Source organism: Lynx canadensis, chromosome B4 (genome assembly GCF_007474595.2).
Source record: "Lynx canadensis isolate LIC74 chromosome B4, mLynCan4.pri.v2, whole genome shotgun sequence".
Lineage (NCBI taxonomy): Eukaryota > Metazoa > Chordata > Mammalia > Carnivora > Felidae > Lynx > Lynx canadensis.
The window spans coordinates 18941723-18958047 of NC_044309.1; the positions used below are offsets into that span (position 1 = coordinate 18941723).

At 38.2% G+C, this 16325-nt stretch overlaps 1 protein-coding gene across 4 annotated transcripts in view; it reads left to right on the forward strand.

The window, feature by feature from the left end:
- PLXDC2 (plexin domain containing 2) overlaps window positions 1-16325 on the forward strand; it is a 455171-nt gene that overhangs the window by 397461 nt on the left and 41385 nt on the right. For all 4 annotated transcript variants that reach the window (XM_030321035.1, XM_032593836.1, XM_030321036.1 and 1 more), the window contains one exon: window positions 15775-15935. In XM_030321035.1, the coding sequence (XP_030176895.1) occupies window positions 15775-15935 (161 nt within the window). The remainder of the gene's footprint in view (window positions 1-15774; window positions 15936-16325) is intronic.

Here is a 16325-nt window from a genome sequence, read left to right on the forward strand (position 1 = left end):
AACTACTTAGGAGATTGTACTAGTAATCCATAAAAGAAATGCTGAGAAGCCAAAGTAGTGGCTGACAGTAGGAATAAAGAAGAGAAAATGGGCATGAGAAACACTTTGAATGAAGTAAAGCTACATAACTAACACCCGATTGGATGTGTGACTTATGTGATACAAAGTGACTAAGATGGCTCCCAGGACTTGAGCTTAGTTATCTGGGTGGGTGACAGTGCTGTTTAATAGGGGATACCAGAAGAGGATGGGTTGTGGGGGGGGGGGGCAATGAATTGAATTTGAGCTTATTGATTTTGACATATCTGTGGAACATCCAAATGAAGATATATAATGGGCGTTCTTCTCTGCAAATCTGAAATTCACTTGAGAAGTACAAGCAAAAGGTATAAATTTAGGCATCATCATCATAGAAATGACAGTTGAAGTTATGAGAGTGAATGAGATCACAGAAGGATCCTATAAAAATGAAAAGGGCACAGTACAGAAAGGAGAACACAAGGTTTTGTGAAGAAAACTGCAAAGACAGATAAAGAGATAGCAAGAAAACCAATAGAATTTGCTATCATAAAACCAAAGAGAAGGAAATTTCAAGGAGGAAGTAGTGAATTATGTTGATGCTCTAGACAGGCCAAATTAAAAAAAAGAAGAAGAAGACGAAAAAAGAAAAAGAAAAACGAACAGAAAAGTGACCATTAGTTTAATTAATATGTTAACATTGGTTGAGCAGTTCTATAGTCCACAGTTACACATTCCCCAGATAGATTTTGAGAAGTCTATGAATTAAGAAATTGAAGTCAACAAGGACAAGCTACTTATCAAGAAGTTTTAATGAAAAAGAAAGTAGAGACTTCTTTTGTTAATTATGTTGTTTTATTTTAGGAGCCTATTTACGTGGTATAGGTGTTGAGTAGAAAGAAGACATAAAGAAAGGAATTAAAAGATGACCGAGAGTATTTGATGTATCCTCAAGTAGGGATGGATCAGTCAGCATGGATGAGAAGAGGCAGAAGTTGAGGGAATTTCATCTGTGCTTCCTGCTGTCTCAGTGTAGTAGGAGACAAAGTAACATGGGGAGAGTAAGTGTGAGAGGTCAGAGTATGGTGTCTACGAGTGGAGAGAATCCATAAAACATTCCCAAGGGGGATGGAAAAAAGAGGCCTCCTATTAATGTGTAAAGGTCATGCCAAAGTGTGTTTGGAGCCCACTGACCTTGGTTATCATTCTCAAGGTTTTGTGACTTAGGTACTATTTTTCTTACATTTGTTTCAATTGCCAATGCTTACTTCTCCTATAATATAATGATCTAGTTTAAGAAGCAATGAAGGTAGGAAGGAGGGAGGGAAGGAAGGAAAGAGGATGGGAGGGAAAGAAAGAAGGAAAGAAGAGGGAAAGAGAAAAAAGAGGGAGAGAAGGAAAGGAAAGGGAAGGAAGGAAGGAAGAAGGAAAGAAAGAAAGAAAGAAAGAAAGAAAGAAAGAAAAGAAAGAAAGAAAGAAAAAGAAAGAAAGAAAGAAAGAAAGAAAGAAAGAAAGAAAGAAGAAAGAAAGAAAGAAGAAAAGGAAAGAAAGAGAAAAAAGAAAGAAGAGAAAAGATATACTATTTTTAAAAAGACATAATGATTGAGAGCCGCAGGGTGGCTCAGTTGGTTAAGTGTCCAACTCTTGATTTTGGCTCAGGTTATGATCTCAAGGTCCATGTTGGGCTCTGCACTGACTGCACAGAGCCTGCTACGGCTTCTCTTTCTCTCTCTCCCTCTCTCTCTCTCTCCCTCTCTCTCTCTCTCTCTCTCTGTCCCTCCCCCACTTGCACACTTGTGCGTGTGTGTGTCTGTGTGTGTGTGTGTGTGTGTGTGTGTATTCTCTCTCTCTCCTCAAAATAAATAAACAAACATTAAAATTAATTAATTAATTAAAAAGACATAATGATTAAAGAAAGGAGTTTAATCCATTAGATACTAAATTTAGCTCAGCCTTTTTCAATAGATAAGTTTTCAATGACTTGCTGTTCCATTAAGACTAATTTTCACCTTAGTTTTATACTGCATGCTTGATACAATACAAGATTTTAAATGTATCTTGGGTAGTAAGGATAGGAGTCCTTATTTAACATTGATCCATAACAGTGCAGTAAGTTGCTGTGACCAGATGTTATTATTTCAGTTCCAGTAATGAGTTAACAACTTGTTTGATAAAATTTCAACCCTAAGTGACTTCAGCACCTGTGAACATTATGTTCAACAACCAAAAAAAAAAAAAAGTACAAAATATGTAGAAATAAATTTAAATGGAATTCTAAGATATATTCGTTTAGGCTGCAGAAGGCAAGAGAGGAGGAAAAATGGATCTCAGAAGTCATTTACATTGTTCATCAGTGTGATATAGTACAATCACTTTGGGAAACTGACCATTTTATTTATTTATTTTAATTGTTTAATGATTATTTATTTTTGAGAGAGAGAGAGAGAGAGAGAGACTGAGGATGAGTAGGGTAGGGGCAGAGAGAGAGAGAGACCCAGAATCCGAAGCAGGCTCCAGGCTCTGAGCCATCAGCACAGAGCCCGACACAGGGCTCGAACTCATGGACCATGAGATCATGACCTGAGCCGAAGTCAGATGCTTAACTGACTGAGCCACCCAAGTGCCCCAAAACTGACAATTTTATAAAATTAAACATACCTTCCTTTTGATCCAGAAATCCACTTCTATGTATCCAAGAGAAAACATATCCACAAAAATATTTACAAGAATATTCATAGCAACTGTATAAGTAATTGCCAATGACTGAAAATAATCCAGATGTTTGGCAATAGAAAAATAAATAAATTGAGTATATTCATACAATGGACTAATATTCAGCAGAAATAAAGAACAAACTAGTGATATATGCAATGACACAGATACATCTTGGAAACATCATGTTAGGCAAAAAGATCCAGGCACTACAGGGTACATAGAGTATGATTTGGTTTATATGAAATTTAATACGGGTGAAACTAATCTACAATAATAGAAATCAGCATAGTGGTTGCCCGTCATGGGGTGGGATGGGGTGTGGTCAGAACTGACTGGAAAAGGCAAAAGAGAACATTCTGGGAGCATGGAAATTTCTAAAATTTGTTGAATTGTACACTTAAGATCTGTGCATGTCAAGGCCACGAGTTTTACCTCCTTTAAAAGAAAAGAGAAATTTTAATATGCTGCTCATAAACTAGATACAGTTCTCTGAAAATTCTCATGAATAAATTCTTCCCAGCTTCTTGAAACTCTCAACTAAAGAAAGGAAAAAGGCTTGCCCTTAGCAAACCAGCCTCTCTAATTAGTAGACATTAAATTTAACACTTCTGATTATTTGATTCACGTTTTGCTTTAAATTATTCTTAGAAACTTCCCAGGTAGTTGCTAATAAGGGTAAAATTGTCTAGTAATGATTGGGCTGTTTCTGTATACCCAGCACTTTTCTGATGGTTTTGCATGTTGTCTCATTTAATCTTTTCCGCACCCAATGAAGAAAGTACTATTGTAATCCCATGTTACTCAGGAAGCATTGGGAGCATAGGGATTTGCACAATCTGTTTAGGTCATGCGGTCTGTAAGGAACACAGCTGGGCTTTACCACCAAGTGATCTGGTGTCAGAGCAGGGGCTGTGCTCCCCAATGCCCCCCTGTCCTGCAGGGAAGAGTGGTCTAAATGTTGTACAGTCAGCTGTGTACCCATTTGTCTGCCATTCTCCCCCTATTAAAGCTACCCAGCATCTCAGCAAACAGAAACAGCACCAACTGCCCCATCACAGTCACAATGAGTGTTATGGCTCCTCTGTCCCCAACATTTTGAGACCAAGGTCCTTGCAACTGTAAAACTCATGGGAGTATCACATACCAATATGGGGAGAGGGGGGCATTTTACAAAGCTGATTTCATGGAAAACGTTAGGATGAGACTAGAGCTCACCTCCCGGACTGACCGTGTTCTACCCCACATTCAGCAGGTGGAACTTTATATTTCAAGAAATTTGATATCCCCGGACCTCAGGGACAGGCATTTATGGCAAACACAATTTCATAGTGTCTTTCTTCCCAAGCAGTCTACCTGATTCTGTCCCTCTTAGGGGCATTATGTGCGCAAAGTTTTGTCCACATGGATGCTAAGCACTGCTGCAAAACTGGCTCTCAGAGGTTTTAATTTTTTCTTTCTACCTGATATATGGGCACTGTTTATTAGATCTGCTACCACAAATTAAAATGAAATTCCAGGCTTAACCTAACCTTTTTTCCAGTTTCTGATTCTGGCTCTTTAAGATACATAGCACATACCTGTAGTCCCACCCATTTACCCTCCTGGAGGACTGTATATATCAAACCACCACAAATAACAAAAGGGTTGTATGGTTGTTAAGAACATGAAGGACTAAGGGGTGCCTGGATGGCTCAGTCGGTTGAGCGTCCGGCTTTAGCTCAAGTCATGATCTCCATGAGTTCGAGCCCTACTTCGGGCTCTGTGCCTACAGCTCAGAGCCTGGAACCTGCTTCAGATTCTTTCTCCTTCTCTCTCTCTGCCCCTCTCCTGCTCATGTTCTGTCTCTCTCTGTCTCAAAAATAAATAAAAACATTTTTAAAAAATTTAAAAAGATAAAAAAGAACATGAAGGACTAAGGTTTTAATTAATTCTGGGGCAGACACACAGGCCAAAATGACATCTTTAGCAACTAAATTAAGACATAGTTTCTTAGGAAACCCAAAGATTTTCATTAATGTTGATCATAAACTCAGATGTCAAAGAACTTGGGATTTATTTAATAATATTGAATTAAAAGTCAGCACTTTTGAAAAGAAGTTGCTTATGGGGCATCTGGTTGGCTCAGTTGGTTGAGCATCCGACTCTCTTTCGGCTGTGGTCATGATCTTGTGGTTCGGGAGTTGCAGGCCTGCGTCAGACTCTGCGTTGACAGTGTGGAGCCTGCTTGGGATTCTCTCTCTCCATCTCTCTCTGCCCTTCCCGTGTGTGCTCTCTCTCTCTCTCAAAATAAATAAATAAACGTTTTTTACAAATAGAAGTTGCTTATGAATAATCACTGAAAGGTTGATTTTATTTAGATAGTACGCATTTAGATGGTATACTGTACCACAGCAGCTGGGCTTTTTGTTTTTCAAATAATGGCTTCAGGTTCTATCTTACATGCCCCATGTAGCAGCTACTGCTGTGGTCTGGGGATGGACAGTTAAAGGACCTTGGTGGCCTGTTTTCCTAGTGGTGGGTATACCAGTGCGGGTGCATGGGAGGTAGAGCTTGATCTCTCCACTGGAAAAGCTATTGATGAGATGCCCTTGGATTCATACACTTGAACTTCAGTGGGAGAATGGATCCCGTTTCCGTAAATAATTTCAAGAAGGCCTGGCATTGGCCTGCCAGTGCAGCCATGATTAAGAGGAGTGGAGATCCTAGGGTCTATATTAGCTAAGTGGCATATATACACACACTTGTCTTCCCACACTGATAGGAGCCAGGTGAGGAGAGTTTTTCCTCCACGCTGAGAAAATCTGATGGATTCGGTAGGGAAGTAAACATTCATTATGGTACTCATAGGTTTGTATGTAAATGACCTTTCTTAACATAAGTGACCTCATTCTGGAATGGATGGGGTTAATGGCTTGAGGAGTCACTCTGTTCCGTACGCCCCTCACCCCAATCTTAAAAGTACTTTTGTCAGCCGTATTTTTGGTATTTTGTATTCACTGTGAATACATTCACTAGGAAAACTCTAAATTTTTTTCTGTAATTTAAAACCCTGATTTCTTAACCGTTGCAACGGCTTGGCATGGAATTAAAAGAGAAACTATTTCTGTGAAACTCTTTAGTTTAACATTTGGATGGGCAACTTAGGTGCTAAGATCTCTTTTCTTTGGATTATTTTGTAGAAGTAGAGACACGTTGTATTTTTCAAAAATGATTTTGAAATATAGTTTTAGATGGAGCAGACAACTTTATACAAAGACAGCTTTGTATAGAAAGCTGATGGTAAGAAAAGCTTAAAAGTTAGGTTTTATAAAGATCTCGGTTGCTGAAAGCATTAGATGCATATGCAGACTGTTTTCAAAAAGTAGTACATACACATAAGAAGTGAAGAGTGATAATGGATCATTCCAGAGACTGACTTTTTGGGTCTTATGGCAATTGTAATCACTATAAATCCCCTCTTTTTAGCTGCTCTCACATATACATACACTAAAGCACCAATCACATAATGAAGCTACAAGCAGACTGGGTGGTGACTGCTGTCCCAAATCCCTCATTTTGATGGAATCAAGCATTTTTTTTTTAATATGATTTCACGGGAATCTTATTTAGCTTCCTTTTCCTAAGATAAAAGGTAGCGGATTATTGTTTAAAAAGGATTGTCATCCCCTAAGCTCTTTTAGGCCAGAATATTTTATATGTTTGCCTGAATGAAATTTCACAGCTGCCCTGTAGTAGCACAGGCTGCAAAAGAGAAGCCGGGCCAGCTGTCCCTGCCAGATATTGTCCTCACCGTACATAATGCACTTAGCTGTGTTCTGTGCACCCATTTTAATATCTTTTCACAGTTCTTACCCAAATCCTTCCTATGGAGATGTCATAATGTGAATTCTGAATGTATTGTCCCAGTGACACATATTGTGGATGATGTATAATAACTGTATAATAGTTCTGATGGATTTTTAATACCTGAATAGTATCGACAGATTCACAAGCGTCAAGAAAATAGTAACACCAGAAGAAACTCTGAATGAAGTCGGGGTCATGATCATGGATGTAGAAATATAAAAGAGTTAAGAGGAAAAATATATGAGCTACAAAATAAGATCAGTTACAAGGGAAATTTCCAAAGGAACGTCAATTTAGCTAAAAATGTTATCACTTGATTTTCTTCCATTACATGCTTTAGGTTATAAATGGGTTAGACAATATTCCACAGGGAAAATTGTGTGTCTCTGTGTGTGTTTTTAATCCAAAAATGGAACACTAACATTGTAAGCACTCGTAGTTTAACTTTATTACGAAGTTTTAAAAAAGAACATTTTGACTTCACGTGTATAAGATTTATGCATTTTGCACAAACTTGTGCAAGACTTTATCTAACCCATGAGCCTCTTGGTCCCCAAAGGATATTAATACATTGAGGAATTTATGGACTGTAGTGTTTGATTTTAAAGCCAAGAGAATAGTTAGTTCTAAAGTGAATAAAATTTCAGACCAGGAGTATTTCTATTTTAGTTTTACTTTATTCTTGGATTTTAATCACTGGCAAGATTTAACAGTGGGTACAACTCATTTTAGCAATGTATTAATATCTTTTTAACATATTGAAGAATTATACTTCTAAATACCAAATATCAGTGTCACCTGCATGTAAATCCTGAAAAAAAAAAAATTATTAGTCATAGAACAAGGGAAGGTGGAGGTTTAAAATCTGATGCTACACTTTGAGGAGACAACCTATCCATTTTTTTCTCTTTTTTCCTCTTCTTTCTTCTATCTTCGTCTTTCTTTCATCTTTCCTCTTATTAATAGGTTATAAACTTTTCTTGGAGAGTAGCAAATGAAACACATTTGCATGAGATCTTGAATATTTTTAGTATGTATTTAACGCTTTTTAAAAATCTGTTGTCTTTGCTATCATGGTAGCTAAAACACACCCCAAAATAGCAGATTGCTTAGATAAACTGGACAATTCTCACAGTCTTTTCTGTGTGCCAGTATTGATCTGCATTTTATAAAGTATTAAAAAGCTAGGAGCTCATAGGTCATTCAGTGGCTCAGATGAGAGTATATTATCTTTGATACTATTGATTTCTGTGCTTCATTTATGTTTTAAGTTATGTCTTCAGTAGAGTAGCAAAAAGTGGCCTTGATTTGATAGGCTTTTCACATGTATCTATATACTTCCTCTTTTTAGCTCTGAGGCTCCGTTTTATTGTATCTTATTATCCTTTATCATTAATTCGTCTTATTTAAATACACAATTAAAGATAAAAAAGCTAAAGATTTGAATTGTCCTATGTATAATACTGTATGTGTGTGAGGATAATTCTTTGGCTTTTTGTTCACCTTCGGACATGAATAAAAGAGCATAAGATATTCCTAAGAATGGGGACACCTGGGTGGCTCAGTCAGTTAAGCGTCCTACTCTTCTTCATCTGGGCTCAGGTCATGATCTCACAGTCATGAAATGGAGCCACGCATCAGTCTCCATGCCCAGCACGTGTGAGATTCTCTCTCTCCCTCTCCATCTGTCTCCCTCTCTTTCTCTCTCTCTCAAAGTAAAGGGGGAGGGGAGGGTAAGATATTTCTAAGAATAGAATAAGAGTTTGAGTCTTCAGACTAGGTTTCTCGTGACCTTTTGGAATATCCCTCCCAACTCCTCATGGGCTCTCATGAGTTTAAGTTTGTACCTGAAATAGATTCAAGGTTTTCTTTGACCCAATTCTATATGCCAGTGTCTAATAACAATCAGTCAAACCACAGGAATGAATGACTATTTCTAAAATTGACATCTTTGCCTATTGTCTCTTCTAAAGGATTGAAATTCATTTCAGCCATCTGCCCTCGATGTGAATGAACTAAATTTCAATTATGGAAGTTGCTAGCACTTGCTTATACTTTGTACATTTCAATTTTGTATTTGAGGTGATCATCATTTTTAACATAAATGATCTCCCGAATCCTGTTTGCAGGTACCCATGACTGTACAAACCCAGTGCCATTTAATGGAGCAGTGATATTAAACTGGAAACCAAATAGTGAAAGAATTTAAAATCAAAACACATCAATGGAGTGATCACTTCATCTCCAAATTCAACCTTTTAATATGCCATCATAATACTTGTTAGTGGAGAACGGCAGCTAGAGTAGAGAAGAAGAAAACTTGACTAAATAATATGAAAATGAGAAAATAGGTTCTCCAGAAATATTTGTGCAATTTTGGCCACTCCATTCAGATGACCACTCTGAAGCATTTGGAAATAGCACTTGCTTGGGACACAAAGATGCCTCTGTAATATTTTGGAATTTAATTTGTTGTATTTCTCCTTAAATGGTTTGCCCTAATTATGCCACAGTGTATAGTCATATGCACAGTCATAGATCCCTAAATATTTACTTTGTCTCTTGGCTAGCAATATTTTGAGAGTCTGTGAAGATGGTTTATTTTGTTGCAATCATCATCCAAAACTGTTCTAAAATATTTATTTGGCTAGTAACAGACTAGACTCTGTACAGATTTCATTAGACATGAAATGGTGTCTTCACATCTATACCAGCACAGCAAAGGAATGTTTTCGAAAGGAGATTCTATAACTAAACCATTATTGAAAATATAAATAAGTAATAAGTGAGAAAGTAAGCATTTATGCCTAAGTAAAGGCAGTGAGAGAGGTTTCAAGATATCAACCTGGTTATGATTTTATATTCTAAAGATTGACAATTTATGTCCTACAAGTCAAAGCTAATTTTACTGACCGGAGCTCTTACTGAATAAAACATGTTGCTGGCTTTCTTTTTTCTTCCTGGGAAGGACTGTCTTTTGCCTGCTGCTTCCTCCACAGGTTCTGGTTCACGTGGGAAGTGGCAGCCTGAGGCTAACTCACAAGTGTCTGCCTCTTCCCTTCCCTCTTCTGCACACACACAAAGAAAGTGAGGCTGAATCTTGACATGCTGCTTTTATTTGTTTATTTTTTTTTTTAATTTTTTTTTTCAACGTTTATTTATTTTTGGGACAGAGAGAGACAGAGCATGAACGGGGGAGGGGCAGAGAGAGAGGGAGACACAGAATCGGAAACAGGCTCCAGGCTCTGAGCCATCAGCCCAGAGCCCGACGCGGGGCTCGAACTCACGGAGCGCGAGATCGTGACCTGGCTGAAGTCGGACGCTTAACCGACTGCGCCACCCAGGCGCCCCTTGACATGCTGCTTTTAAAAGACTACTGATATCACAGAGAGAACCAGATGCTGTCTGGATGGATGGATTTGGGGGTGCAGGGGATGGATAGATGGAGGGAGGGACGAAAGAATAGATGAATGGAGAACAAACTGAGGGTTATGGGAGGGGTTTTGGGAGGGGGGATGGGCTAAATGGGTAAGAGGCACTAAGGAATCTACTCCTGAAATCATTGTTGCACTACATGCTAACTAATTCGGATGTAAATTTAAAAAATAAAAAATAAAACAAGTTTTGAAAAAAAGCCACACACACACAAAAGAATAGATGAACGGAATTACACATGGGATTGGAAGAAACATTCAAGGCTTCCCTGCTTGACTCAAGTAGATATTTTTTTGCCATGCTTTCTCCAAAGTAGCATTTTAAAGTAATCCTATTTTCCCATGACAGTAATGTATCATACTCTTACAAATAAGAAAAAAGGCCAAGTGCACCAAGTACAACAATACAATATACTTAAGAATAAAGCCAAACTTGGGGCACCCTGGTCGGTTAAGCGTCCAACTTCAGCTCAGGTCATGATCTCACGGTTTGTGGGTTCGAGCCCCACGTCGGGCTCTGTGCTAACAATTCAAAGCCTAGAGCCTGCTTCGGATTCTGTGTCTCCCTCTCCATCTGCCCCTTCCCCACTCACACTCTGTTTCTCTCTCTCTCAAAAATAAACAAACATTTAGAAAATAATAGTAATGCCAAACTTTAAAAAGCAACAAATGTTAAGGGCAGACACATAGTTTATATGGTCTAGTGAATCTGACACCATAACTTCCCTCAACCTCCCTCATATTAAAATGAAGAATAATATAATAGCCACATCAATTAAGTGCTTATTATATACCAGGTACTCTCCTAAGTACTTTATATGTTTTAGGTGTTTAATTCTCACAGCACCCCTATGGGGTAGTTACTGTTACTGATTGCGTTGTAGAGATAACTGAAGACCCAGTGAAGTAATTTATTATAACTTCATTTGATTTTTGTTGGAGGAGTGGTCATTCCAATACCTGTAACCCATTTTCAGTAGCCTTTATTTTTCTTTCATTTTTCTTCCTCCTCTCTCCCACCTTCCCTTCCGGCAAACATGGATTTTACGTGCATATGATGGCAGACACTGACTGAAGCCCTAGTCCCAGAGAAGTGACAAGTCAGACACAGCCCCTGCCTTCTTGAGGGCACAATGTTAATCCTTTAACCATATTGAGGGCTGATTTTTCTTTATTTGAAATTACCAAGGCTACTTAGAATTCTTTGCCAGAATTGATAACATGAAATCAGAAGAAATAGCAGTACCTACAGTCCAGCGTCAGTTGAGGGCTTCGTGATCAGAGGCTTAGGGTGTGGACTCTGGGGACAGACTACTTGTGTGTGAGTCCCCATTCCAGTTTTATTGATCTTTTCGAAGAACCAACTCTCATTAACTTTCTCTATTATTTTTGTATTCTCTATTTTGCTTATCTCTGCTCTTGTCTTGATTATTTTCTTCCTTCTGCTAACTTTGGGTTTAGTTTGTTATTTTCTTTCCAGTTCCCTAACTTGTAAAGTTAGGTTGTTGATTCAAGATCTTTCTTGTTTTTGGGGCGCCTGGGTGGCGCAGTCGGTTAAGCGTCCGACTTCAGCCAGGTCACGATCTCGCGGTCCGGGAGTTCGAGCCCCGCGTCAGGCTCTGGGCTGATGGCTCAGAGCCTGGAGCCTGTTTCCGATTCTGTGTCTCCCTCTCTCTCTGCCCCTCCCCCGTTCATGCTCTGTCTCTCTCTGTCCCAAAATACATAAAAAAACGTTAAAAAAAAAAAAAAAAAAAAAAGATCTTTCTTGTTTTTAATGTAAGCACGAACAGCTGTAAATTCCCTCCTTAGCCCTCCCTGCTTTTGCTGCGTCCCCAAAGTGTCCCCAAAGTTTCGGTATGTTGCAGTTTTGTTTTCATTCATACCTAACTTTCTAATTTCCCTTGTGATTTGATGATGACACATTGGTTGCTCAAGGGTATGTTGTTTAATTTCTACAGATTTGTGAATTTCCCGTCTTACTTCTGTTGCTGATTTCTACCTCCATCCCACTGTGAATGGAGAAGATACTTTGCATGATATCTATTTTTTAAATGTGTTGAGATTTAATGTATGGCCTAACATATGATCTCTCCTCAAGGGTGTTCCATGTGCCCTTGAGAAGAATGTGTATGTTGTTGTTGGGTAGAGTGTTCTGTATATGTCTGTTAGATCTAGTTGGTTTATTGTGTTAAGTCTTTTTCTCTACTTACCTCTTGTCTAGTTGTTCTTTCCAAGATTGAAAGTGGAATATTGAAATTTCCAACTATTATTATAGCACTTGCTGTTTCTGCCTTCAGTTCTGTCAGTTTTTGCTTCATATTTTTTGATGGTTTGTCATTAACTGCATACATGTGTATAATTATTATATCTTCTTTCTGTATTGAAACCTTTTATTTACACATGATGTCCTTCTTTGTCTCACAACCTTTTGGATTGAAAGTCTATTGAGTCTGATATTAGTATAGTTACCTCTGCTGTCTTCTAATTATGTGTATGGAATATCTTTTTACATACTTCCACTTTCTATCTATTTGTGTCTTTGGATCTGAGGTTAGTATCTTGTAGACAGCATATAGTTGAATCATGTGTTTGTATTCTTTCTGACAGTCTGTGTCCTTTCATTGGAGACTTCAATCCCTTTAAACATAAAACAGTTACTGATAAGGAAGGGCATATTTTCATCATTTTGCTATTTGTTTTCTTTGTGCCTTACAGCTTTTTTTTTTTTTTTTTGCTATTTCCAGCATTACTGTCCTCTTTTGTGTTTGGTTGATTTTTTGTAATGGAATATTTAAACTCTTTGCCTTTTGTTTATAGTATACCTATTTACTTTGTTGTTATCTTCAGGATTCTCTCTTTGACTTTGTCTTTCAAAGGTTTGATTAGAAAGCATCTCAGTGTGGATGTCTTTGAGTTCATCTTAGTGGAACACCTTGAGCTTCTTGGATGCTTCTATTCATGTCTTTCATCAAATCTAGGATGCTTTCAGCCACTAGTTCTTAAAATATTCTCTCCGCCCCTCTCTCTGTCCCTCTGTCCGGGACATCTGCAATGCTTGATGGCCCCTTGGCTCCTTTTTCTTTCTGTCCCTCGGTCAATGACTTCCATTGTCCTGTTTTCCAAGTCTGCTGGTTCTTCCTTCTGGCTGCTCAAATCTGCCTTTGAATCCCTAGTGAATTTTTCATTTCAGTCATTGAATTTTTTGGCTCCAGAATTTTTGTTGTTGTTGTTTTCTTCTTGGGTTTTCTATCTCTGTGCTGATATTTCCATTTTATTCACACGTTGTTGTCTTGACATTTCCGCATCTTCTTTTGGTTCTTTGAGCATCTTTAAGACCATTGTTTTAAATTCTTTGTCTATTATACAACCATCAGATCTTTTTTCAGGGACAGTTTCTGTGATTTTTTTTTCCCCTTGAATGAGCCATACTTTCATGTTTCTTTGTATGTTTTGTGAATTTTTATTAAAAACTGGACATTTGAATCTAATAAAGGGGTAACTCTGGAAATCAGATTCTTACCCCCCCCCTTCCCCAGGGTGTGCTGCTTTTTGATATTATTTTTGTTTATTGTTTTGATTTTGTGTTGCTTCAGACTGTCTATGCTGAGGATCAGCCTGAGGTATAATCTTAATGTCTTTTCAGGTCTTTTCTGAGCTATTCCCTGGGCATGTACACTCACTTTCTGATCTTACCCATACATGCAGTTGTTTCTGAATGTCCTAGTCTTTACTATCTAGCTCCTAAAAATGAAAGAAAAGGGGGAAATGAAATGGGGGGAAGGCGAAAAGGGCACTGGCTCTTTAAATCCCTTAGAAGTCACTTAAGCCAGAGAGGGGCAGAGGCTTGCAACAACGGAGGAAGAGACAAAGAACCAGTGGCTGCGTCTTTGTGCCTCTGTGATGAGAAGCACCAATCAGTGGCCAGCGCACAGATCCCTGCTAACTGGAGGACGGGTACTTTTCACCTGGCCTGGTTCCTGCAGGCTACTTCAGGAACCCATGTACAGCTGCCTGCCACATGACTGAGGGGTGGAGGATGGATAGCCACTACTGGGCTAAGAGCTGAAATTGACTGAAATTCACCACAATTTAGAGTCCAAGACTTTCTCCTGAAAGTTGCAAGCCTTCAGTAGAGTCCAGAGTTCCAAGATAGTTGTCAGACACCTTCTGCCAGTACAATTGTCTGTGTAGAGAGATTCTGATACTTCATACTCTTCCATCTTCCCAGAATCCGTTCTGTAAGTGAGTTTCATATAATGAATTACTGTTTATATTGTGTATTCTTTCCTTAATGAGTGTTAGTTATGTAAGCGAAAGCTGTAGGATTTTGAGCTTTATTAGAGTTGGAGAAGAATTACCAAACACCAACTATGGGTCTCAAGCAGAGAATAAACAAACAATGGCAACAAACTATTTATTTGTTTACTTATAGTGTTTTTTTTTTAAGTTTATTTGTTTTTGAGAGAGCACAAAAGAGGAAGGGCAGAGAGAGAGAGAGGTAGATACAGAATCTGAGCTGTCAGCACAGAGCCCAACATAGGACTTGAACCCACAAACCTGATCATGACCTGAGCCAAAGTCAGACACTTAACCGACTGAGTGAGCCAGGCGCTCCAGCAACAAACATTTAAGAGATGGGTAGGAAAAACTGGAAGGTCGTGTTTCTTTGGTTTATCTGGAATTCTGTTACTTTGTATTGACCGCACATTCTGATAGGCAGTTGTGTTTGCTTTTTATTAACAAAAATCTAAAATAAGAGAGATAAATCAGTGCTTAATAAATGGGATTTAATAGAGAAAAATAATTGTTTAAAACAAAGACACAAATTAGTAATGAAAAGATTAGGAATCACTGCTGTAGAACTTTTATGAATATTAAGTAATTTTCTAATGTTTCAAAATATCAATCATAGTATGCATAAAAAACATAGTTACCTGCTGCACATTATTTAAATACCTGAGTAGTCATCAAAGATTGCAGAATTTTAGAAGAGAAGACTTTAGAGATTTGTCTTATTTGCTTGACTGACTTTGGGTTGGATAATTATTACTTTAGAAATTTAATTTTTTTTCCTAATTCTCTGAAGATAGGTATTACAGTGGAAAACATCTTAGTAGAAGTCTGATAAAATGACATTGGTTTGTGGCATAGTGGATGGAATATTTCGATATGCTGTGTGTTCCCTTCAGATGGAGATAAAACTATTTGAGGGTCATTTGGCATCCATGTGTTACACTTTTAAAGAGCATTTCAGTTTAAAACAGATTTTGAAAATTAGCCTTTGAAATCATGTATAGACTTTCTGAAAATGCCTGTCTAGCCCACCAAAAGAAGCGTGATACTCTACAATTTAAAATTTCCAAAAGAAAATGACAGAGGCTTTCAAAAGGTAATCAGTTTTTCCACGGGTAACAGTGCCAGTGGTTTAATGAGAAAAGCCAAAGTTAAATTTATTATATAGTTAATTAGAGTTTTAGATTTTCCACAGTACTTTCAGAATAAAGGCTATTAATTTTGTTTATTGAACTATAAATTAAAACACGGTTACAAATGTATTTTTAATCATTAATACCACGGCTTTTCATGGCCCCAAATAAAGAGCACCAACTTTCTACAATCGGTGTTCTGGAGAGGAAAAGTTGTACAGAAAGTGGAAGAAAAATTCTAATGGTACTTTATTAAAAATACAAACATCCCCCCCAATGGAAATGCAAACCTATGAGAACACATGAATGTTCTGACAGCTGTGCTGCTCTTTCAGCTTCTACAGATGACAGTGCAGCCGAGAAGAAAGGGGGAACCCTTCATGCTGGCCTCATTGTTGGAATTCTCATCCTGGTCCTCATTATAGTAGCAGCCATTCTTGTGACAGTCTACATGTATCACCATCCAACGTCAGCAGCCAGCATTTTCTTTATTGAGGTAAGTGTCAAGAATAACACATGAAAACCACGCTGGTTGGTGAACTCTGTGCATTTGCTCACACCACCTGTATTTCATATTCAGCTCATGATTTCTGCATTTTGCAGTCGCAAGCTGGCAGATTTCACACATGCATGCCCGCACGCGCACACACACGTATTGATAGATTGCTTTCAGATGATAAGTTCACTTATCTCAGGAGCTTTTAAAGAAATAAGCCCTCTTAAAAAAAAAAAAAAAAAAAAAAAAAAAAAAAAAAAAAACGTTGAAAAGGGGCGCCTGGGTGGCGCAGTCGGTTAAGCGTCCGACTTCAGCCAGGTCACGATCTCGCGGTCTGTGAGTTCGAGCCCCGCGTCGGGCTCTGGGCTGATGGCTCAGAGCCTGGAGCCT